At 47.0% G+C, this 24,588-nt stretch overlaps 5 protein-coding genes and 1 non-coding gene across 6 annotated transcripts; 4 read left to right on the top strand and 2 right to left on the bottom strand.

The window, feature by feature from the left end:
- Positions 1 to 5,355: 5,355 nt before the first annotated feature.
- LOC124173575 (late histone H1-like) lies at positions 5,356 to 6,166 on the top strand. The gene has a single exon (XM_046553005.1). It carries the CDS (start codon positions 5,373 to 5,375, stop codon positions 6,093 to 6,095), a length of 723 nt encoding a protein of 240 aa, XP_046408961.1. The 5' UTR covers positions 5,356 to 5,372; the 3' UTR covers positions 6,096 to 6,166.
- Positions 6,167 to 6,947: 781 nt separating this feature from the next.
- LOC124173576 (histone H3) lies at positions 6,948 to 7,463 on the bottom strand. Its single transcript, XM_046553006.1, has one exon. The coding sequence runs from the start codon at positions 7,415 to 7,417 to the stop codon at positions 7,007 to 7,009; it is 411 nt and encodes a 136-aa protein (XP_046408962.1). The 5' UTR covers positions 7,418 to 7,463; the 3' UTR covers positions 6,948 to 7,006.
- Positions 7,464 to 7,474: 11 nt separating this feature from the next.
- Positions 7,475 to 7,988, top strand: LOC124173578 (histone H4). Its single transcript, XM_046553008.1, has one exon. It carries the CDS (start codon positions 7,599 to 7,601, stop codon positions 7,908 to 7,910), a length of 312 nt encoding a protein of 103 aa, XP_046408964.1. The 5' UTR covers positions 7,475 to 7,598; the 3' UTR covers positions 7,911 to 7,988.
- Positions 7,989 to 8,827: 839 nt separating this feature from the next.
- LOC124173577 (histone H2A) lies at positions 8,828 to 9,423 on the bottom strand. The gene has a single exon (XM_046553007.1). The coding sequence runs from the start codon at positions 9,253 to 9,255 to the stop codon at positions 8,881 to 8,883; it is 375 nt and encodes a 124-aa protein (XP_046408963.1). The 5' UTR covers positions 9,256 to 9,423; the 3' UTR covers positions 8,828 to 8,880.
- A 5,618-nt stretch (positions 9,424 to 15,041) lies between these two features.
- LOC124173574 (histone H2B) lies at positions 15,042 to 15,483 on the top strand. The gene has a single exon (XM_046553001.1). The coding sequence runs from the start codon at positions 15,072 to 15,074 to the stop codon at positions 15,441 to 15,443; it is 372 nt and encodes a 123-aa protein (XP_046408957.1). The 5' UTR covers positions 15,042 to 15,071; the 3' UTR covers positions 15,444 to 15,483.
- A 901-nt stretch (positions 15,484 to 16,384) lies between these two features.
- On the top strand, positions 16,385 to 16,503 carry LOC124173579. Its single transcript, XR_006868616.1, has one exon. It is a non-coding gene; the product is annotated as a 5S ribosomal RNA (ribosomal RNA).
- The last annotated feature ends 8,085 nt before the right edge of the window (positions 16,504 to 24,588 follow it).

Here is a 24,588-nt window from a genome sequence, read left to right as displayed (position 1 = left end):
ACGACAAGTTCGACAGCGGCGAACGCGCTCCGAAATGGTACGATATCTCGAAGGTGGGAAACGCGAAATTTTGAAAATTTTCATACCGATCAGTTGCTCTCAAACCTCCGTGCGAGACAGACGTGTTTTTCTAGCGCTCCGTTCGTTCCGAAAAAATAAAGACTACGCTCCTCCTGGTTTCCCCTACTCTCCCGTACCCGACCCACGACCGCTTGGACCTCTCTCTCCTCGGCCTCTTTGGCGGCATCCCCGAAAGGGATTGCCGACAAAGGGACAATGACCTCCCTCGAGGGCGATGCTCTCGGCACTTCCCAAACCGCCTCGCAAGAGGCAAGTTCAAACCATGACCAAAATACCAATGCTCCCACTCCTTCCCCATCCATGGAGGAAGCGGGGTTTATTCCCGTGCGGCCGCACAAAGCAGTTGTGATCGGCACTATCTTTTCCGAAAACGGCACGCTCAAGCGGCGTCCTTTCAAAACGGCTGACGAGGCCGCGATCAAAAGAATCAAGGCATCCGCAGAGCCTTTTTTAACGCAGAATAGGTTCGCGATCCTCTCCGAGGACGAAAATGAAGGAACCGACATAAGAAAATCAGGGAAAAATTCAAAAAATACCAAGCCAGCGCAAGCTTCTTCCGGCAGGTCTTCTCCTACTCAAATGGAGATTACCCCGCCTGAAGATGTTTCCGGAAATAACCCAGCCGTTGCCGACGCTATCAATCCGGCATCCGCCGCAGCCCCAGCATCCGCTGGACCCGCGCGATCAACATCCGCGAATCAGACATCCAAAAGAAGACTTCCCGCTCTGATTGTGTATGACGTAGACGACACCACGTTATTCCGCAACTTTGTGCGTGCCACGATCAAGGGCAAAGACTTCCGAATCCAATACGTTGGTCAGGATGCTAAAGTTCTGCTCAATAATCAAAACGACTACGCAACGCTGCATAAAGCGCTCACAGAAAACAAAGCTCAAATGGCCACCTGGGCCTCCACCGACGAACGACTCATTTCGTTCACGATCCGGGGCTTTCCAGCTCACCAGAACGCGAACGACATCCTTGAGGACATGGTCGACATGGGGATTCAAGCGCGCCGCATTCGTCAAATCAGACGTGAAAACCGCCCCCAGCCGGTTTTTATCGTCTCTCTCATTCCCTCGGATGCTTGGCCTACGGACCGCATCCTCAAAATCAAGGAAATTGGACACCAAGACTGCCACATCACGAGATACATTCATAAGGATCCACAGATCTGTTACCGCTGTGCACGGTTCGGTCACGGATCAGATCGCTGCACGGCGGCCGCGAAATGCGTGCGCTGCTCCGGCCCACACGCTCTTCGTGACTGCCCGCAAGACGGACAACCTTGCTGCCCCAACTGCAAAGGAAAACATCCTGCCTTTTCGAAAGACTGCCCAGTCTTCATGCAGCGGAAGCAGCAGAAGGCGAACGCTCGTGAATCATTCGCGGAACGAAAGGAACGTGAACGAGAGCGTGAACGAGAGAGAAGGAAGCGAAGAAAACAGCGCAAAAGAGCCGCTCTTCGTGGCGCCGCATCCAGCAGCAGTGACGCGGACTCATACTCGGAGTCTTCCGACGCCGACGCTGATGCCGCACCACCCGCACCCACCAGACCACGCGCTCCAGCACCCACATTCCCCGCCTCCAACATGCAATTCTTAGGAGTGCAAAACGCCTGGAAGTCAGGCAATTGCTCTCGTCCACCACCGCAGCCGCGTACCGCACCCAGGCGCCGCTTGGATGTGGGCTTCCCACCGCTGCAGGAACCCGCACCCGCTCCACCGCCAGAGACTGCGGAATCCATCCGCATTCCGAAGCGTCATACCAGAAAGAAGGACGCCGCCGCAGCCCGCGCCGCGACGGAACCTGCACCCACACTCGCGGAGCAGCCGCTCACGCAATTCTTCCAGACATTGGCCAGCATCACTGCTCAGCTGCAGGCCAATATTGCGCTCTTCGCGGCAACGCTTGAGCAACTTCCTGCAGTTATGAATGCACTTCGCAATGGCCCTTAAACCGCCATTGAGAAATGCATTCGTCATTGCTTCCTGGAATGCTGGGGGCGGCATTCAGAGGAAGACGCCGGAGCTGCTCGCATTTCTGGCCCGGCAGAAATGCGACGCAGCCCTTATTCAAGAAACGCACCTCAAACCTCACTTCAGATGGACTGTTCCTAACTACAAAGTGTTCCGCAATGATCGCGGTGGCGATAAAAAGGGGGGAGGCACCGCGATCATTGTCGCGGAACACATCAAAGCACAAATCTGTCATTTCAGTAATCCACCAGCATCATTAGAAGCCACTGCCATCACCGTGGAGTTAGCCGACGGCCCGCTGAGACTAATTAGCGCCTATTGTCCGCCGCAATCTAAATTGCGAGCGAACGATTTAGACGCTCTCTTCCACAACAACGCCGCCACAATCGCCGCTGGCGATTTTAATGCCAAACATCGCTCCTGGTACTCCACGGTGGACAACCCGAAAGGCCTGCAACTGCACCGATGGACCATGGACCGCGGTTTCGCCGTCAGCGGGCCGCGCACAGCAACCCACTTCAACAATGACGGATCTGGCGACGTGCTCGACATCGCGATTCACAATCTCCCGTCGGCGTTATGCGCAAAATCAATTCATGCGCTGGACAGCGATCATCTACCCGTGATATTACATCTCAATCGCCGTCCAGTTGCATTGCCAGAGAAAACGATCAAAGATTTTCGCAGCGCCGACTGGGAGATTTTTCGAGAGGAAGTCGCGGCTGGCATTCAACACCACCTGCCAACCATCCCGCTTGATTCACCGGATGCCATAGATTCTCATGTCGCCCAGCTGACGGACATCATCAACGCAGCATTAGAGAAAGCCGTGCCGATCAAAACCGTCCGCCGATGGAACCATCTCGTGCTGCCGCAACACATTCTTTGCCTCATCCGTACTAAAAATCATCTGCGGCGAAAATTTCAACGCACGCGCCGCGCGGAGGACAAAGCCAGAGCGAATGCGATGCGGCATCAAGTGCGAGACGCCATTCGCGAGCATAGATCCACAACATGGGATGCAAAGATCGCATCTCTAAACCTGCAAGACGGCTCGCTTTGGCGGATGGCAAGAGCGTTGCGGCAGCCGACATCAGAAGAAGCGCCGCTAAAGACGGAATTCGGCACGGTTTTCTCTAATCAATCGAAAGCTGACGCGATGGCAGAATACCTGGAGAATATTTTCACTCCAATTCCACCAAAGGCCGGTGCGCCTTGCCCCTTGGAGCGGCCCGTGCCTTTGCCGGCACATCAAAGGGAGCGGTGGAGAGAGCCCAACAGAGAAGAAACATCAGAGGACGACAACACAGAGGAAGCCGACCGCTGCCCGGCCGAGAGGACAACGCAGCTGCAGCTGGCCGAGCGCGCTGACGTCAGCACTCCCCCCGCCCCTTGCGGCCCGACCGACCGAGCGGCGAGCACAGCCGACAAAGGGACATCAAAGGAGCCGCCGCGCACGTGCCACCGACGCAACTCGGCCTTTGAGAATTCGCCGCCTACGGCGAACGAGTTCTCACGAGCACCGCTTGAGGCATTCCCACGCCCAGAGGAGGACACCGGCATCACAACAACACGGCTTGCACGCGAGGAGGAAAACACCAGCTGCAAGCAGCCACCTGCAGCCTCGCGGCGGCATATCCGCCACAAAGGAGAAAAAGCCCCTGCACTGTCGGCCGGCGATCTACGGCAAGCGGTGAAGAAAATCAACCCCAAGAAGGCGCCTGGACCGGACGGCATCCCCGGAGCAGCACTTAGAATGATGCCGCGCTCCATGGCATTCGTTCTCCTCTGCATTTTCAACGCTTGCATGTCACTCGGGCATTTTCCCACTCAATGGAAAAATGCACGAGTGATTTGCATTCCAAAGCCGGGGAAAGCGCCTAACCGCGTTGAAAATCACCGGCCGATATCTCTATTAAACACGCTGGGAAAGCTGTTCGAGAAACTCATCATTCACCATCTGCGCCGCGTCACAGAAGAATTAGACATCCTCCCGGACCATCAATTCGGCTTCCGGAGCGAGCATTCTACGACCCACCAAGTCGCTCGCCTGCTGAATTTCATCGTCGAAGGATATAACACCAACCGTCATACGGCAGGAGCCTTTTTCGACATCAGCAAGGCGTTCGACAAGGTGTGGCACGAGGGTCTCCTTTGGAAGCTGCATTGTTTCGGTTATCCGAAATGGTGCCTCAAGATCATCGCATCATGGCTCCGGGAGAGAGAATTCTACGTGGCATGGAGCACGGCATCATCGGCGCAGCGGCGAATTAGAGCAGGCGTCCCGCAGGGATCTGTTCTTTCGCCGCTGCTCTTCAATATCTACACGGCGGACTTTCCGAGCAATTTCGGGCCAAACGTGACGGCGGCATTGTATGCAGATGACGCGGCACTACTCGCTAGATCGTCCAAACAATTCAAGGCGGTGGAATATCTTCAACGAGCAACAGACGATCTAGTCGAGTGGTACGAGTGCTGGCGACTGGCAGTAAACTCATCGAAAACGCAAGCCATCGTCTTTTCACGCGCACTGAAGGAGCCCGGCGAACTCCTCGTCGGCGTGACTGAAGTGCCGTGGAAAGACACTGCTGATTACCTTGGCGTTTGTCTTGACAGACGCCTCTCCATGAAGCCACACTCGCGACGCAAGGCCGCCGTCATGTTAGCCCGCAGGAGACAACTTTCATCAATGCTCGGAAACGTCAGCCTGCCGACTCATCGCCGACTGCTGCTCCACAAAATGATTCTACGCCCGATCATCGACTATGCTTCCCCAGCGTGGAGCGGCCTTGCCACCAAGGGCGCTCTTCATTCACTACAAGTTGCCGACAGGAAGTGCCTCCGCTCTGCGCTTCGCCTCGGCTGGACCACGACCAACGATGCACTCCACATCATCGCGAAAACGCCGCCGCTCGAAGAAGTCTTCCGCGCTCGCGCGCAGGATTTCTACTCCCGACTGCAACATTCGTCTCATGGCGAAATACGGCACATTGCCGCATTTCACGTCATGCCATGGGACAAATACCGGCGCCCGCGCGCGAGCACGGGACAAGAAGAAGACCTACCACCAGCGCAAGAGCGGCGGTAATTTTGCGAAAATCAAAAATTTCCGCCTCCGAAGTGCCGTCTCCGAAATGGTACGATAGCGGAAACGGCACTCCGGTGTTTTTTCGAAAAAATTTTTTATTTTAGAATGCAGCATCCCGCGACTGAAGAGCCCGCAGTGAGCTGAGTAGTCGCTGTCGGCGCAAAATGATTGCGCTGATTAATTTCCAGAGCGTCGTCAATTTTCATACCTCTCGTCCGAGACCATGGCAGACGCTACCGCAGCAGCCGCAGCAGCGCCCCCGGCGGCCCAGCCGTCCGGCACCGCAGCCGTCAAGCCCCTGCCCGCCGCCTCCGCAGCATCCAAGAAGGCCAGCAAGGGCGCCGCCTCCAAGAAGGCCCGCGCAAAGCCCTCCCATCCACCGACCTCCGAGATGGTCAACAACGCCGTCAAGAGCCTCAAGGAACGCGGCGGCTCCTCCCTCCAGGCCATCAAGAAGTACATCGCCGCCTCCTACAAGGTCGACGCCGAGAAGCTCTCCCCCTTCATCAAGAAGTACCTCAAGTCCGCCGTCACCTCCGGCACACTCGTACAGACCAAGGGCAAGGGAGCGTCGGGGTCCTTCAAGCTGAGCTCCACCACGCTGAAGGACAAGGCTGCACCCGCTGCAGCCAAGGCGAAGAAGACCGCAGCCAAGAAGACCGCCGCGGCCAAGAAGCCCAAGCCCGCGAAGAAGGAGAAGGCTGCCACCAAGCGGTCCGCGCCCAAGGAGCGCTCCAAGTCCGCGCCTCCCGCGAAGAAGGCAAAGAAAGCAGACAAGCCCAAGAAGAAGCCCGCAGCAGCCAAGCCAGCGGCGAAGGCAGCAAAGTCCCCATCGAAGGCGAAGAAGGCGCCCACCAAGCCCAAGGCGCCCAAGCCCAAGAAGACGCCCACCAAGCCCAAGCCCGCGGCAGCAAAGAAGGCCGCCGCCGCCCCCAAGAAGAAGTGAGCGACCGAACCTCGCAGGTTCACCGAACTTCGATGTACGCGAAGTTCAATTTAGGCCCTCTTAAGGGCCATCAAGTCATACAGATGACTATTTTCCATGCTTAAAACAAAATTCCAAACTCCTTCACCTTACCCAATAAAGTTTCAAACCTTACCCATTGAAGGAAATGAGTAGATGGACAATATTCCTTCTACAAATCCGCTAATTTTACGTCAAATTAATGCACCTTCCATTGAAGGTTGTCTGATAATTTTTTGGCAGTAAAAATTTACCTATGAAACTAAGTTTCGAAAGAGACGTCTGCTGCAGCAGAAAGCCTGATTGCTCAAAAGAATGAAGTACTTGCGTATCACATATTTGCAACCAAGACGGTCGATTGTTGAAAACAATGAAATCTTGGCGAATGTCATTGTTGCATTAGTATTTTCCGTGACAATACTGCTGGCGGAAAACAATCGTCGCGCATGGCAACATCTCCCAACGACATTTTTTGAGTTCGAGAGATGCCTACATTGTCGTAACTCGATAAAGGATTGAGTGTACTCCTGACTTTGTTATTCTGAAAGAACTTCGTAATTTCCGTTACCTATGAAATTTTAATTGCCATTCTGTAAAGATAACATTTTCCGTCAGGAAACTGCCAGGATGCCAAGCACTCCATCTGCAAAAAAACATCTTTTCATAAGTTATATTCATACCTTCCAGTATTCATTTAAACTATTTTTCATTAGTTAATTATAATTATCATTAATTACAACTTTATTATTTTTTCATTCTCTTTCAGCTTTTCTTTATGAAATATTATTTCATTCTCGTCGATGAAAGCAATGGGAAACAATCGTCTGTATGACGTCTAGTCCTGAAAAGGACTTTTGTTTTTGTGCCGACAAGAAGTCGACAGCGACGACGATCTAAGCGCGCTCTCCGCGGATACGGCGTGCCAGCTGGATGTCCTTTGGCATGATGGTGACGCGCTTGGCGTGGATGGCGCACAGGTTGGTGTCCTCGAAAAGACCCACGAGGTAGGCCTCGGACGCCTCCTGCAAAGCCATGACGGCGGAGCTCTGGAAGCGGAGGTCGGTCTTGAAGTCCTGGGCGATCTCACGGACCAGGCGCTGGAAGGGCAGCTTGCGGATCAGAAGCTCGGTGCTCTTCTGGTATCTCCTGATCTCTCGGAGGGCCACGGTACCTGGGCGATACCTGTGGGGCTTCTTCACTCCACCGGTGGCCGGCGCGCTCTTGCGAGCGGCCTTGGTGGCCAGCTGCTTCCTGGGGGCTTTGCCTCCGGTCGACTTACGGGCTGTCTGCTTGGTACGTGCCATTTTCCTGTCGGGAAAGTAACTAACCTGGGCGATTTCTCGACCCAATATATTGGCATGAGTGTGTAGACTCTTACATGTGCCGAAATGTGATTGGCTGAGAGTGCGAGACCGTCGAAAGACGTTATAAAATGGAAAGCCGAAAGTCAAGCAAGCACGATTCTCTCACCGAGACAGCAGCAACATGACCGGACGAGGCAAGGGAGGAAAAGGCTTGGGGAAAGGAGGCGCCAAGCGTCATCGCAAGGTTCTTCGCGACAACATCCAGGGCATCACCAAGCCGGCCATTCGCCGTCTGGCCCGCCGCGGAGGTGTCAAGCGTATCTCCGGACTCATCTACGAGGAGACCCGCGGTGTCCTCAAGGTGTTCCTTGAGAACGTGATCCGTGACGCCGTCACCTACACCGAACACGCCAAGAGGAAGACCGTGACCGCCATGGACGTCGTGTACGCCCTCAAGCGCCAGGGACGCACCCTGTACGGATTCGGTGGTTAGATTTCCATCGCGGCAGCAGCCCATTACATCTGGCAGCTGCAGCATCATCGAATAACAAAGGTCCTTTTCAGGACCATAGAACATGCAGGATATTATTTGCCATTGCTTACACTCGTCGCAATCACAGAAATGTGATGTCATCGATAATACATGAGAACTAAGGTACTGGTTGAGTAAAGAAAAAAAAATTGATGGAATTGTCACATGACAAGTTACTATTATGCTAGTAAACCAAATACTTTCATTCATATTGAAAGTTGATTGAGTAAACTGCTGAGGGACGATCAATTTGTTTCTATTTCTTAATCCAACCCATATTACCGACTTCAACAATAATGGTCAGTAAGTGTTCTATTTCCGGTAGTTATTGTTACATTTTACAGCGGCACAAGCCGTTAACAATGTCGTCCATTGATAGTGTTACTTAGCAACGACCAAACGCCTTCGTCGATTTTCAAACAATTCTTCGACCGAATGCGGTGATTATGACACATTGTTATACATCGCCTATCTGTTGCTTAGAAACGCACTGCTGCCAACATATTTTCCAACTGCTACATAGCATTCGGACTTTTTGGATATCCATTCAAATGTTCCTTTTACAAGGCGAAGCTATGGTATTGCAACATGTTTTTCCCCCATCATAATACTAATCCCTTAATTACTATTCATTCATCATCACAGTTTCTCTTACTCTGTTTTTTCCACAGAGCTTTTTCTTCGGTGTTGGTATGCTTTCGTCACACTTGCTATCGTTCTATTATGATATAATTTTCAAATTTTATAACCACTCGACAACTCGATCCACGAGCTCTCCACCTGAGAAACAGAAAGTAATTTCTAGACTTTTTATGTGCATATTTTGGGAAGAGTACCAAATTCTTTGACATAGTCGTAAGACTGACAGACCTAGATGGTTTGCGGTCCTAAAAAGGACCATTTTTTTATTCTCTTCGTAAGAAGAGAACGCTTAAGCCTTCTTCTCGGTCTTCTTGGGCAGAAGCACGGCCTGGATGTTAGGCAAGACACCACCCTGGGCGATGGTGACGCCAGACAGGAGCTTGTTCAACTCCTCGTCGTTGCGGATGGCCAGCTGAAGATGACGGGGAATGATCCTCGTCTTCTTGTTGTCACGGGCAGCGTTGCCTGCCAATTCCAGGACTTCGGCGGCCAGGTACTCCATGACGGCGGCGAGGTACACGGGGGCACCGGCACCGACGCGCTCGGCGTAGTTGCCCTTGCGGAGAAGACGGTGAATACGTCCCACGGGGAACTGAAGTCCGGCCCTGCTGGAACGGGACTTGGACTTGCCCTTGACTTTGCCTCCCTTTCCTCGTCCGGACATGATGAATCAAGCTGGTTTCGGCGTTACGGTGCAGACCTCACGACGAATCGTTGAGATCTGCACACTCCCCGTGTGGTTTATACATATTCTGGGCTGCCGCTGGCCGACGGCTCAGCCTCATCGACCAATCCCGTATCGCCGAGTCGCCACTCTACGGAATATAATCTGACTCCGTTGCCGTGGCGGTACATCTGAATGATTTCTCCTTTGCTAACTTGTTGGGGTGCGCCAAAGCTTACTGATTATTCTCCTCTGCTTGGTCCAGCCTTGGTCACTTCGACGCGGCACGCCGCCAACGTGGGACATCGTCGAGGGAGCCGCGTCAACCGTCGCTGACGCGACCGGGCCGCGAGGCCGCTCCCGACGCCACCAGGACTTCGGCCGGCAGTTGGGCACGCTCTGCGAGTAGCCTAGCCTTGGCGTCAGGGCACCAGACGACAGCCGACGCCGATAGCCGGACCTAAAGAGGGCCAATTTGTGGACTTCGAAAAAAAATCAGCGGAGACTTCTCCATTCCTTCCGTCACCTTCAGGGACCAACCGGTGGGCCGCGGTTGGCCGAGTTTGTCCCTAATTTCAAGCTCGGCCACTGCGGTTATCACTTCCGGGTGTCGCCCCCTGCTGCACTGGTGACCATCCCCGGTCGCTCTCGGCCGCTACCCCGGACACCCTTCTGAGCCGTTAGCATCGCTCATTGCACAGTCCGGGGGAAACGGCCGGGTCCCCTCGATAGGGAATTAGGCCCCCCCTGCCCTCCCTTCAACGAAAAGGCCGCAATGGCGGCCAAAACCGACGTCGCCGATTCCCCGCCGGAGTCGGCGGCGCCGGATGACGATGACTTGGCGAGTGTCTACGCCGAACTTCAGCGACTTTCGAACAAAATTCAAACCAAATCTTCGAAGGCTGCCGAGGCTTTGATGAAGGTCATTCCGCGGATGAAGAAACTTGCCGCCAAAGACGAACAAGCCGCCAGCCGGCCCCCAACTGATGACGAATCGCCGCCGGCAAAGACTACGTCAAAGACGCCGGCGCCCTGCCCAAAATTCGGACATGCTCATACAACCACTCAATTTGCTCCGTCAACTTCTGACTCCAGATCTCCTATTATGACTAGAAAAAGCCAACATACTAAAATAATCAAATCAGTTACGCCAATTATTTCCAAGAAAACCGCCCAGACGCAACCCGCCGCACCGCCGCCTGCCCCTGCAGACGGCCAGATGCCATCCTGCTCTGCATCCGTGTCGTGCTCATCCCTCCCTGCCAGTCAGACTGAAAACGAGCTTGCCCAAAATGCCAGCCTGGGCGAATTTAAAGTAGTCAATGGTAGAAAAGCTGCTCATAACTCGATAGATTCAACTGCCCCTGCGGAGAAAATTATTCTCAATAACCAGTATACAATTCTTGCGCCTAGTGTAAGCCGCATTGATGAGAATGCAAACACTGACTCTCAGCCTTCAGCTCCTGTTAAAAAATACAAAATTCCTCCGCTATGTGTAGCCGATACGGCCATGTGGCCAACAATTTATCAAGATCTAATTAAAGCATGTTCTTCTCCACCGATCTCACATGCAACTAGCACCACCACGGCCATCATTAAATGCTCCTCCGTAGACGACTTTACAGCTGCTAAATCCGTGTTAAAAAAATTAAATGTCCCTTATTCAACTTATCAATTGCCTGAGAACCGTCGCCGTGAATTTGCGCTTCGGGGTACGCTGCCATCAGTACCGGATGATCTCATCCTCAAAGACCTACAATCTCAAGGTTTTCCCGTCCTAACTGTCAAAAGAATCTCTTCCACGCGTCCTTCTCAAAGGCTACGTGACAGTGGAGTTAATTCAGTGCCTTCATATCCTACACCAGTATGTCATATAACCACTGATCCTAGTATAGATGTCCAATCTTTCCTCAATGTTGATTACATTCTTGGCTTAGGTGTAACCATTTCACCATTTAAAAAGCAGCCGGTTCCGGTACAGTGTTACCGTTGCCAAAGAATAGGGCATACCAAGAATCACTGCAATCTTACTCCTCAGTGCGTACGCTGCGGTCAACAACATCCCAGTTCAGTATGCACTAAATCAACCGAGGTACCGGCTATTTGCGCCCTGTGCAAAAATGATCACCCGGCTAACTACAAGGGCTGTCCTGTCTATCAGGAGGCCAAGAAAGCCATGATTGCAAGACGCTCTGCCAATAAACCTGCATCTGCTCCTCCCCCCCCTCCACAAACGATATCATACGCCGCAGCCACATCTTCTGGTTTCCCTCCCCTCTCCGACGAACCCAACCCTCAACCTGCCTCTCCTCCCTCCACAGTCAACCGCGAATTGCTGTCGTGGTTTTCAGGTATCTCCACTCACCTGTCCTCCCTGCAATCAGCTGTCGAAAAAAAAACCTTCCTCATTGAACAACTGCTACTCCTCCAAACCGAATCATGAATCAAACACTCACATCCAAGAACACTCTTCAAGTAATATCATGGAACTGTAATGGCATAGCGAATAAAAAACACGAACTCCTTCAATATGCCACAGACAATCACACAGACATCATCCTTCTGCAAGAAACACATCTAGCTCCTCACCAATCATTTTCAAACCCACACTTTCACACATACAGACTGGACCGCAACACAAGGGGCGGCGGAGTAGCGGTTCTCGTTCGCAAAACCCTTCCCCACTCCCTCCTCAACTCACCAAACCCCGAAGCATTCGAAGCACTTGGTATCCAAATACACACTCAAGTCGGTCCCGTAAACATATTCTCAATTTACCACAAACCCCGCGAGCGACTTAGCAGGGAACGCTTGGATCGCCTTTTCTCCGATTATTCCAACGGTCTGTTCTTCGGTGACTGGAATTGCAAACATCCTTGCTGGAATAGCAATTTAATTAATGCGGACGGCAGGAAACTGTATTCTTACATTAAAAACAAACCCTTCACAGTATTAGCTCCAATACAAGCTACTCATTATGCTCCACGATCTTGCGATGTTCTCGACTTTGGCCTTTCTATGAAACTTCCTTTTTTCTTCACTCCCTCATTAGTCTACTCATTTACCTCAGACCACTTTCCTCTCAGTTTTTCTCTCCCAATCCGATCTACATCCATTACCCCCCAGACTTTCACTGTCACTGATTGGGAAAAATTCCCCATTCTTTTAGAAAAATCCTTGGATTCTATCCCACCTATCCATAACCCGTCGGCCGATTCCATTGACAACAGAGTGGAATTAATTACAAAGGCGCTCCACTCCGCCAAAGATCAGGCGACTAAATCCTTCCCCCAGCGTCACAAGAAAACCTTTCACTTCCCCTCTCTACTCATTTCTCTAATCAAGCGCCGTAACGCTGCTCGCCGGGTTTGGCAAAATACCAGATGTAAAGCAGATAAATCTGCTTACAATAAACTCGCAAATACGGTCAAAAAAGAAATTTTTAACCACAGCAGAGAAAAATGGGAAAACCACATTGCTACATTAACATTTGATAATCAGCAAGACACCTCTCCCTTCACCTCCAACACTCCAATCTGGAGAACAATAAAAGCCTTGAAAAACACTACGAAAAATCTTCCCATTCCTCTAACTTCAGAATCCGGCCTTATCTTCAATTCTGCTGACAAAGTGGAAATTCAAGCAGACTTTCTAGAAAAAACCATGTCCTTAGATCCCTCCCCTTCACCTAACGACAGATTAATTAGCAAATTCTTTTATAATCTCCCGGACATTCCAACCACCACTCCCATTTCTACTCCCTCAACTGTTCGTAACCTGCTCGCGTCACTCCCGGCAAAGAAAGCTCCTGGACTTGACAAAATTTCCAACTATCATTTGAAATTTGCCAGTCGCAGCCCTTCCTTCAATTTCCTTCTCTCTGATCTTTTTAATCACTCCTACTCTTTACCTCACTTCCCGACGCAATGGAAACAGGCAAAAATTATTTTAATCCCCAAACCGGGCAAAGACCCGAAAATTCCCGGCAACTCTCGCCCGATCTCTCTTCTCTCAAATCTTTCCAAAGTCCTCGAAGCAATCATTCTTTCCCGAATCGAATCTTTTGCTACTTCACAAATGATAATTAGACCGGAACAACTTGGTTTCAGACGCAAAATGTCAGCAATTCACCAAATCCTCCGATTGGCCGAAAAAATAAGTCACTCATTTAATAATCGCAAGACAACTGACGCAGTTTTCCTGGATGTTGCCCGCGCATTTGATCGCGTGTGGCACAAAGGCCTTATTTACAAACTACATACTTTGAATTTCCCCCCCTCTGACATCCACTTTCTCATTTCCTACCTGCAAAACCGCCAATTTTGCGTCGCCGAAGGATCCACCTTATCATCACTCAGACCCATGGAGGCAGGCGTTCCTCAGGGTTCCCTGCTAAGTCCGATACTTTTTACACTATTCGTTAATGACATCCCAAGTACACCACGCACTACTCTTTACATGTATGCAGACGACACGGCCATTGCTGCCACTTCACGCTCCGGTGACACTAACATAACCAAACTAAACACACACCTAAAAAGATTACACAAATGGACTCTAATCTGGAAAGTCCAGATTAATCCCTCCAAAAGCACTCACATTCATTTCTCTCAACGCAAAAAATTCATTCCACGCACATGTCCAATCTTCAACAAGACAAGGATACCAAGAGCCACATCTCACAAATTTCTCGGCGTCGTTCTTGACGGCAAATTGACGTATAAGCCCCATCTAAAGTACTGCCTCGGGAAAGGCATTGCGACACGAAAAGCTGTCTCGTGTCTTTCAACATCCTCCAGTCCTCTCTCCCATTCCGCTAGAATTCGTCTGTACAAGACTATTATCCGTCCGGTGGTGCTATACGCAAGCGAGATCTTTGCCAAAGATAGGTCTATCAGGAACAAATTAAACCAGTTTGAAAATAAAACCATCCGTTCGCTTCTGAACATAGGCCAATTAACTAACATCAATCACGTCCGTGCAGCGCACAATCTCCCGTCGATTAATAACTTCATTAACCATCTCGTTCATAACTTTAAGTCCAGGCTGAAGGGCACAGGTAACACACTAATTAAAGACATTTGGGACTACGATCCAAGTATCCCCACCACATACACACTGCCTCTACAAATCACTCGTCTATGAGTCTTTCCTATATCTTTCCTTCTTCCATAGGTGTTAGATCATACCGTTTTTCAGTTTTATTATATTATCTTGTTTCAATAGCAACTAATTAAGTGTGATTATTGTGTAATTCAAATGAGGAAAAAAAAATATATATATATATTTATAAAAGAAAATAAAAATAAAAAGATAGCAAAAAATAAAAAATAAAAATTCATAGATAAAAAAAAAAATGATACAAAACATAAAAAAAGACCCTAAAAAAAAATGATGATGACAAAAAATAAGCAACAAAAAAAATACATAAAAAAAAAAGAAATATAAATAAGATATAATCCAAAAAAATCTTAGACAAAAAAAAAATATATATTGACTATAATAGTTATTTATTAAAAAAATATATGTGTGTTTAAATACTTCAACTCAATTATCATGCATTAATTAAATATATTTAGTGTCAATTTTCAATGCCATGTCCATAGTAATTAAGTTTCTTATTCACACAAACAACATAGCACACAACAACAGAACTATACACACGTCATGATATTATTGTAATTTCTGTCTGACTGGTTGTGGTGAGGCTGACTCACCGGTACAGTTTAATCAGACGCGCCTTCGGCGCGGACATCCATGTGCTGCCTGTGCTGCCGTGGCGGTACATCTCGCTGCTACGCAACGTTGATACCAACATGCCACCTAAGACTAGCGGAAAGGCTGCCAAGAAGGCCGGCAAGGCCCAGAAGAACATCTCCAAGGGAGACAAGAAGAAGAAGCGCAGGAGGAAGGAGAGCTACGCAATCTACATCTACAAGGTGTTGAAGCAGGTCCACCCTGACACCGGTATCTCCTCCAAGGCCATGAACATCATGAACTCCTTCGTCAACGACATCTTCGAGAGGATCGCCGCCGAGGCTTCCCGTCTCGCTCATTACAACAAGCGCTCCACCATCACCTCCAGGGAGGTGCAGACCGCCGTCAGGCTCCTGCTCCCCGGTGAACTGGCCAAGCACGCCGTGTCTGAGGGCACCAAGGCTGTGACCAAGTACACCAGCTCCAAGTAAATTACTTGGTAGCGCCCCAACGGCCCTTTTTAGGGCCCTACATCATTCAGTGTGATGTTTCCATTGCTTACTTCAACGACAAAAACGAAGTTCCACTTTAAAATTCACAACGGTAGTCCATATCTCATTTTCAGTGCTCAGAAGGTCCTAATTTTTATGATTAATCCTTGGTTGCCATAGCAACAGATTGTTGATCATGCATCAGTTATTTCATTCCAACAGTCTGTGATTGTTGCCGTCGCATTGTCAAAGCGAAGTTAGACGGTGTCTCCGGGCTCTCTCAAATGTTCAAGTTCAAAAACCGTTTTTCCACGAGCGTTACAGATACAATGTTCCCACAAATTAATAATTTATTCAACATTATTTTCTCTTTCCTTATCTTCATGGCAGATATTTTTCCTTTCCCTCTATCGCGTACATGAATTTCTACTATCGCTATATGTAAAGTCCTCCGTAACGTCTCCACAGTTCCTCGTTGCATGACAATCCGTCCAGTGCGTTCAAATTTTGTCTACTTGCAGCCGCACGAGACGATCGTTAACGTTATTTCCTTGTTATGACAACAAAAGGCACTTTGTAACTCAGAAAACTGGTGGGACAGTTTCTCTTACGTCAAACCGTTTGTCCGTTATTCCATCATTTTCAGTTCACTCCATATTCCACGTTGGCAGCCCATTGTAATCCATCTTCGAAAGCCTCTACTTTGTCACGGGAGGTCCGCGCTTCAGCTGTCTTCCTTTCCGCAACATTTATGAAAACTAACTCTTACAGATCCATTTCCGAAACTGATACTTTTGAAATGGAAATTTTTTATGCGCCGTTGATGCTCAATTTCATTCCTGTATGACATTTAACTCCAAATTGTTACAAAGTCAGATAGTGAACTATCGAATCTAATCACCGAATGAGTATAACATTCTTCAAAAGCCATACATATCTTCGCCAACGGCCATACCACGTTGAATACACCGGTTCTCGTCCGATCACCGAAGTTAAGCAACGTCGGGCCCGGATAGTACTTGGATGGGTGACCGCCTGGGAACACCGGGTGCTGTTGGTATCACTTTTTATTTTTTTCCCCTATCCTTATGAGAACTAATTACAAGTTAATCACCACATGCATGCGTTGAAGGATGTGCATTGCATTTTCTTTTACGTGAAATGGCAGTACTCCCACTTCCTTCAAGTGAAACGATTGAAACACGCCACTTCAGTTTTCCCATTTCACTTTTCCTTATCGCGCAGAACGCTGCCTTTGTGCAGTCCATGCCATTTCTTAGGCCCATACCATTCCTTCCGTATTCTACACGTAAGTTACTTACATCGTACATACTGAAAAAAATCATTTCGCTCGAGTAAATTCCGTAAGTATAGTAAATGACATCTCATGAAGGAAACGTCGGTGATTACAGCGAAAATTATATTGTTCCACGAACGATCGATATAACTTTTTTATTCACCACTCTTGGATAATATATTTCTGTTCCTAGGTTGATACATTCGTTGTCATTCGTAGAGAAACCGCGCTTAAAACAGTCAAGCCCGGAAAATTTACATAAAGTAATGTAACGCCGAACAATATACTTCTCGAAATTATTCCTTGAGAGAACTGCTTTTCCTGTCTGCATTCCATAATGCTCCATTTCCTGCGAATCCATTTTTAAAATTAAATGCATACCCAAAATAATTTCGATCATGAAACAGTTGACACAACAACAGGCGACATTCACTAAGCGATGGGAGCTGAAAGAAATCGCCATTACAGTAACAAGCACACCGTTGCTACAGACATTTTTCAGAAACACATTTTCAAATATCGAGTACATGAAATAACGGAATTGAGAGACACTAAAGCACATCCAACTACTGCGGGAAACTGGCAACTATTAAACTTAAAAAAATATTTTAACTCAGCTACCACGAGCTATGCATTGCCAGAAAATGCCGAGAAAAATTCTTTAAAAAAAGAAGACGAAGGTCAATTTGTGAAATGCTTTCAACGATTAGTATTCTCCTTTAAGATTTTCTGGAAACGAAAATTAATTCATAGCGTAATAATTAAAACCCTGCTACGTGCGATTCCCTTCATTAACCGGATCGGCTATTGATCATTCATCATTCCTTTTCTTACACGTGTGTTGCGTCAAAAGGTGGAAGATACAAACGACGTAATGTCAGGTGTCACTGACAAACTTGCAACAATGTAATAATTAATCTCGTCATCCGCATCCCGGGACAAGTATTGCATCGTGAGTGCTCAAAAAGTAACACGCGCTGCCGCTAGATGGTGCGACGGAGGCCACTCCGCAGTCCGGTGCCTGCCTCGCCGGGCGCGTGCAAACACAAGTTTGAACGTTCGATCCCCCGAGGGAGAGCGCACCCGGGCTATTGTTTACGACCGAGGTCAACAATGCCAATGCATACGCTGTCGAGTCCTCGGATCTTGACTGTCTCGAACAATTACTATTAATGACAGCAATGGCACATAGCCTTTTCGTCCGAAGACGCAAAGCTTGCGTCCGTTTCGCACGTAAAACCACTTATAAATTCAATCTATGAACACATCATTGTAAACCTGCACATTTCTCATCGTTGGTGAATGTTAATTTTGACTGAAGGAAATTAAATCCGGGCAATGCTATTAACTGCCGACCACCGAGCGTCGCTCGGCGTATCGCATTTTATTTTCGCGTTCAAAACTAGCGGACCACTTCCACTCCCATACGAATTGAGTTCCTGCAAGTCTCGACACGCACACTGACTAGGCAGCCGGTATCGGGGGTGTCGAGCCTGGAGAAAAGCAAAACAAAATGCTGTCGTCCGAACTTGCGTGTCATGCGATGGATAAAATTGTGCTCCCGGAACATGAAGGACGCAATTTCTTTCTTTCATTATGTCTCGTTTACGTTGTAATGGCACGCCTGCAATCGGTTAAACGAAAAAAAAGCTTGCAGATGCATTCGAGAAATATATTAATCGCGGAGTTGTTTCGTGAACGATTCATTACATCAATTCCATTACAGATTTATTGTAACAGTTACTCATCAAACGCACGACGTCCTACGAAGCACAATTTCGACGGCCTATCAAAGACAATGAAACGCAAACGAACGATACTTACTATCGATACTTAATTCGCAACAATAAGAATTTCTCAATGCAAGCAATTAGTAGTGGTACACTTCCCACACGCAAATCGGTGCAACAACTTCAGCGTCAGTACTTGTTCAAACAATTGAAAACAACAGCAATGAAACCAGCAAACACCCGGTTGCTAAGGATAATTAGCACGTCAACAATCACATTTCTCATTCCCTTCCCCGGGAAAGACCAGCGATTATAAAGTTTGATGTAATGACATCGAGTAATTATCACCCATGGCGAAACCTTTTGAAATTTCGAGCCCCTACGGTTACCTCGTAACAATCAGTAACGCATTGAAAGAGCACAGTTTACATTTTTTCCCGAAAATCATAACACATGCGGTGTGCGAAAATGTGTGTGGAGGACTTAAAATAGTCTTCGACGCTTTGCATAATGCGTTCACACATTTCCGATAACCAACGCTGGACATAATTTTGCAAAATCACAAATAAACTTGCGTATGAGTGCCGCTACTTACAACATTTCACGGTTTCCATTCAATCATATGACAATGGCGTTTTGCTGGTCTCCAATTTCACGAGTCTGAGGAAACGTTTGTGATTTTACGTTTTACAATTAATTCCTTTTCTATATCCGATAAAATTCTTTCGGCCTCCGTGATGCTAACACTACGCTTTTCAAGTCACAAGTCAACTTAACACAGCATTACCATGGAATGTTATCGTTGCCCTAATTAATTATGAAGTTTCGCTGCCAAGAAGTTATGAAATATCACACAAGGAATTATATTCGGACGAAAGGAAATTTAACAATAATCAACGCCGTCTGACAGTGGAAATGCGATGTGCACTATTTAACATCGCTAACTGCTTTCACAACAGCGGTCCAAATACATAGCATTACACTTATTATTAATCCGGATCTGCCAATGTACATGACTTCACATATGCAGAGTAAACAACCACGATGTAACACCGTTAACACTTCAATTAAACTTTACCGTAGTTAATTTTGTGACACCAAACAATCAGTTGCTAAGGGAAACATTCGCGAAAAATATTCTTCCTTCAACTCTTTCGTCAACATTTTTAACAACGCACTTTGCCTAAGATACATAGTGCAAGGGGAAACCATCAACGTCTTAGCACATTCAATGGCAAACACTTTTAAATTATGCCACGATTCACTCAACTTGTTACAATTAAGGACGCCACGACTAATTTCTGTTTTCTTACGATGCACAATTACACCCTGGGATCAATCAACCGTCAAACAGTGTATTAATCACATCACAGTTTACTTTTCTACGCAAAAGAGAAAGCCAAGGAATAACACAGACAACGAATATGAATGTGAAGAGTGTGAAAATAAGTAATAGCGTACTTACTCGGCTCTTCGGCTGTGGATCACAATCGCCATCGCTGTTGTCAACACACTTATTGCCGTACATTTCAATAACTTTTCCTATGCATCCAGCGACACAGACACTTTCACTCCTTTCCTCACGTTTGCTGATCGTCACGAAGAACACTACAGAACCGGCGTTATGTCAGTTACCGCTGTTAACATGCAACAATTATCACTGACATTAATTACTCGCGACGTCTTCTCACGACAGCTGCCGCAGCAAGAGCGATCGAGGAGTAATACAGAATCCGCCGCTAGATGGTGCGGGGGGAACCTCCAGCAGTCCACTAAGCGCATCTCAGTTGGGAATTTGGAATCGCCCGTGGGAAAGCAATTGGGATAATTATTCGCAACGCAGCGGCAATATGAGAATCCTTGCCATACCTAATGAACCATCGATTGTCAATTGTCGTGAACTATTAATGTTCTCGACAACAAAGGCAAACCGAACGACCAAATCCTCGCCTTAAATTCGCAAATAATATCGTTAATTAAGCCATGATTCAAGCACAATGTAGTGAACATTTGCATAATTGGAATATAGAGTACTCTTGTAGCTCAAAATATCAACCAAAACGTACCTCATTATGCAGTCTTACGTGGATTTCGACGATTTCCTAGGGATTTTAAACCAATATTTCAAGTACGGATGCCACTGATATTCGTTTGGCGAAGGAAATGTTGTAGCAAAGCAATTACTGAAAGGGGTAGTACAATCTGGGAAATGTTTGTGAGTTTGCCTTTGACGTTTCAAAATTAATTCCTCTTTTACGTCCGATAACATACCTTGGGCTTCGTTATGCTAACACTTCCCTTCTAAATTCACATGTTAAGTTATCACAGCTTACCATGAAACGTTGTCCCTGCCCTAATTATTTACGTTATTCCGCTGCCAACAAAAAATGAAATAGCACAAAAGGAATTACATTCCCACGAAAGGAACGTTAAGAATAACCAACGACGCCTGACGAAGAACACTATAGAACCGGCGTTATGTCAGTAACCGCTGATAAACATGCAATAATTATAACTGATATTAATTATTCGCGTCGTCTTCTCACGACGGCTACCGCTGCAAGAGTGATCGAGTAGTAATTCGGATTCCGCCGATAGATGGCGCGGGGGAGCCTTTTCGCAGTCGCTCGCCGTGGACGTCCACAGCGGAATTTGAAATATCGAGCTAAGAGAAGATGGAATGATGCAAACAGTGCTTTAGATGGCAATATGTTACGAGGAGGTATGAAGTGCAGGACATGGTGGGTTACGAGTGGCAGCTTCTACAGGAGATACAGAGGAGATTGAATGTATTGATGGAACGAGCGCTAAGAGAGGACAAGATGATGAAAACAGTGCCATTGATGGCAATATATTACAAGGAGATTCTATCCTCACCCACCACGTCAAGCACTTCTTCGTTTGTCATTACATTTCACCATCTATATCACTCTTTCAAACAATGCAACTCCACTATCCATACCTTAATCTCCTTCGCATCTCATTGTAAAACTTTCTATCCTCACCCACCATGTCCAGCACTTCCTTGTTTGTCGTTACATTTCACCATCTAAACGACTCCTCCCAACAATGCATCTCCAGTAATTACTCGCTAAATCCATACCTTAATCTCCTTCGCATCTCATTGTAAAACTTTCCATCCTCACCCACCATCTCCAGCACTTATTGGTTTGTCGTTGCATTTCACCATCTATATCACTCTTTCAAACAATGCAACTCCACTATCCATACCTTAATCTCCTTCGCATCTCATTGTAAAACTTTCTATCCTCACCCACCATGTCCAGCACTTCCTTGTTTGTCGTTACATTTCACCATCCAAACGACTCCTCCCAACAATGCATCTCCAGTAATTACTCGCTAAATCCATACCTTAATCTCCTTCGCATCTCATTGTAAAACTTTCTATCCTCACCCACCATGTCCAGCACTTCCTTGTTTGTCGTTACATTTCACCATCCAAACGACTCCTCCCAACAATGCATCTCCAGTAATTACTCGCTAAATCCATACCTTAATCTCCTTCGCATCTCATTGTAAAACTTTCTATCCTCACCCACCATGTCCAGCACTTCCTTGTTTGTCGTTACATTTCACCATCTAAACGACTCCTCCCAACAATGCATCTCCAGTAATTACTCGCTAAATCCATACCTTAATCTCCTTCGCATCTCATTGTAAAACTTTCCATCCTCACCCACCATCTCCAGCACTTATTGGTTTGTCGTTGCATTTCACCATCTATATCACTCTTTCAAACAATGCAACTCCACTATCCATACCTTAATCTCCTTCGCATCTCATTGTAAAACTTTCTATCCTCACCCACCATGTCCAGCACTTCCTTGTTTGTCGTTACATTTCACCATCTAAACGACTCCTCCCAACAATGCATCTCCAGTAATTACTCGCTAAATCCATACCTTAATCTCCTTCGCATCTCATTGTAAAACTTTCTATCCTCACCCACCATGTCCAGCACTTCCTTGTTTGTCGTTACATTTCACCATCTAAACGACTCCTCCCAACAATGCATCTCCAGTAATTACTCGCTAAATCCATACCTTAATCTCCTTCGTATCTCATTGTAAAACTTTCCATCCTCACCCACCATCTCCAGCACTTATTGGTTTGTCGTTGCATTTCACCATCTATATCACTCTTCCCAGCAATGGATGTCCATGCAAATTCATGTCGAGAAATCGCTATCGATTCCCGCAAAAGGTCGTATTATCCTCTCTCACTCTGACTCACTGCTGTACGCCTCCAAGCGCATATCGTTTACGAATTTTCAACGGCCTTAATCTGAAGAACGGCTTCTCCCACCCGAAAACCACATTTGTGGTAACCCGGTCGATTTTCTCCTCTCCGACAATCACTCGGCCACATATTTTTCAAGTCCACCATAACCCGCAGGCCGCCTCTTTTACGTTTTTCCATTGCGACAATTGTGATCCACATTTTCCCTTTTATTTCCTGAAATAATTTTTTTTCACACCATTTCTCGACGTCTTCCTCATCCCAGAACACCCCCCACCTTTTCCGTCTGGTTTCAGATTTTTAAGTACTCCGGAAGTACCCCAAACGCAGTACTGTACTTCGAACATCGAGTCATCCAAAAAATCGAGTTAGTTCACCATAGCGGCTGACTCGGTTTTTTTCCACGACGGAAGACAAGTGCGCAAATTTTACTCCTTCCGAATTTCGACCCCATTTTCACAAAACCTTTAGCTAAATGCCTTAGGAACACGACCCTGTTGGTATTTTTCAAATATCTGCAAAACTCTGGCCACGGTGAATTTTTTAAACATTACCCCCACCACTTTTCTTTGGGACACTTGGAAACGTCACTTTCCATTTTATTTCCCTCCTACTAGGCCGATTTTCGTCCAGTATCTTTTAAATTCGCAATTTGCATTACTAAACGCTCATGTCCTATGAATTTCGACACCCCAGCACGCATCCTTCCTATTTTTAAAAATTATTAAAAGGTCGTCGGAACCACCATTTCGCGCATATTCACGCGTCTTTCATTTATAAATCAAGAAGTATGGCAAAAGTCTCCGTTTTTCTTTCGGATTCCAAAAGAGCACCACATAACACGTATTGAGGATGAATTTCAAGCATCCAGCACGTACTAAAGTGGTCGGAAAAAATTTTCAAATGTCACCGTTACAACTCTTTCACGTCCACGACTCAACTACAAAGTTTTACACGGATTTCCCGAATAACATGGTATTTAAAAATCCGAATTGCTGTGTATCTTGTTCTAGAATGTGTTTTGATGTGAAAAAACACGTAAAACATTGCTTGGTGGCCACTTTGTGTTAAATAAACGGCTTTTTCCGTCATCTCGACTGCTCGGCGTGGCATTTCGGAGTAAACTTGAGGACAGGAATTTAGTGTACATTGTGGGATTAAAAATCTGAAACCAAGTGATTGTCGTACACACACGTTGTATGGTGTTGACAAAGATAAGAATTACATTTCTGTCTCGACAGTATAGCATATTATCGCCTTAGAGTTTGAAGTTAGGAGAAGGCAACCAGTACTGCATTATAATTTTTTTTTCAAAATCGGTACGGTGCGGCGTGAGTTTCTGGACTACGAAACACGTTACATGCTGTAAGTTTTATGGTGAACATCAGAGATGAGAGAATAGGAAAGAGAGCAATCAACTGAAGCCAAATATAATGCATCACATGTAGTTTCTTCGTCACGGTACTAAATCAATTCTATCACGCAATCATCAAATCGAGGAACTCGACTACATCAGTACTAAACTCCAGTGTAGACATGCAATTATAACACGTAATCAGTAGAAAAACATCAAAGGCATTTATTTAATACTAGTTGCAGAGAATTTTCACCGCCGAAACTTTTTCTTGAGACATAATAATGTCGCTGTTAGCAGACGGTGCCTGCTCTTGGAAGTACTGCTTTCATTAGTTTGTTAACCCCGACGACAAAGACATATAATGGATAAATTCGTCATTCGGAAAAATAAAAACTAACGTCCAATCTATCGGGATAGCCGAATAATCCACGAATGGGAACGAAAACGTATTAATCTCGTGATATGAGAACGGATGCTATTTTGACCCCGGTAATCCGACGT

This window comes from Ischnura elegans, unplaced genomic scaffold (genome assembly GCF_921293095.1).
Source record: "Ischnura elegans unplaced genomic scaffold, ioIscEleg1.1, whole genome shotgun sequence".
Taxonomy (NCBI): Eukaryota; Metazoa; Arthropoda; class Insecta; order Odonata; family Coenagrionidae; genus Ischnura; species Ischnura elegans.
The sequence above is the reverse complement of the archived record's forward strand: the minus strand, read 5'-3'. Positions and strand labels throughout refer to the sequence as shown.

What these genes read in the sequence shown, in the direction of transcription:
- LOC124173575 (XM_046553005.1), top strand. Translation starts at nt 5,373, where the DNA reads ATGGCAGACGCTACCGCAGCAGCCGCAGCAGCGCCCCCGGCGGCCCAG.
- LOC124173577 (XM_046553007.1), bottom strand. Translation starts at nt 9,255, where the DNA reads ATGTCCGGACGAGGAAAGGGAGGCAAAGTCAAGGGCAAGTCCAAGTCC.
- LOC124173576 (XM_046553006.1), bottom strand. Translation starts at nt 7,417, where the DNA reads ATGGCACGTACCAAGCAGACAGCCCGTAAGTCGACCGGAGGCAAAGCC.
- LOC124173578 (XM_046553008.1), top strand. Translation starts at nt 7,599, where the DNA reads ATGACCGGACGAGGCAAGGGAGGAAAAGGCTTGGGGAAAGGAGGCGCC.
- LOC124173574 (XM_046553001.1), top strand. Translation starts at nt 15,072, where the DNA reads ATGCCACCTAAGACTAGCGGAAAGGCTGCCAAGAAGGCCGGCAAGGCC.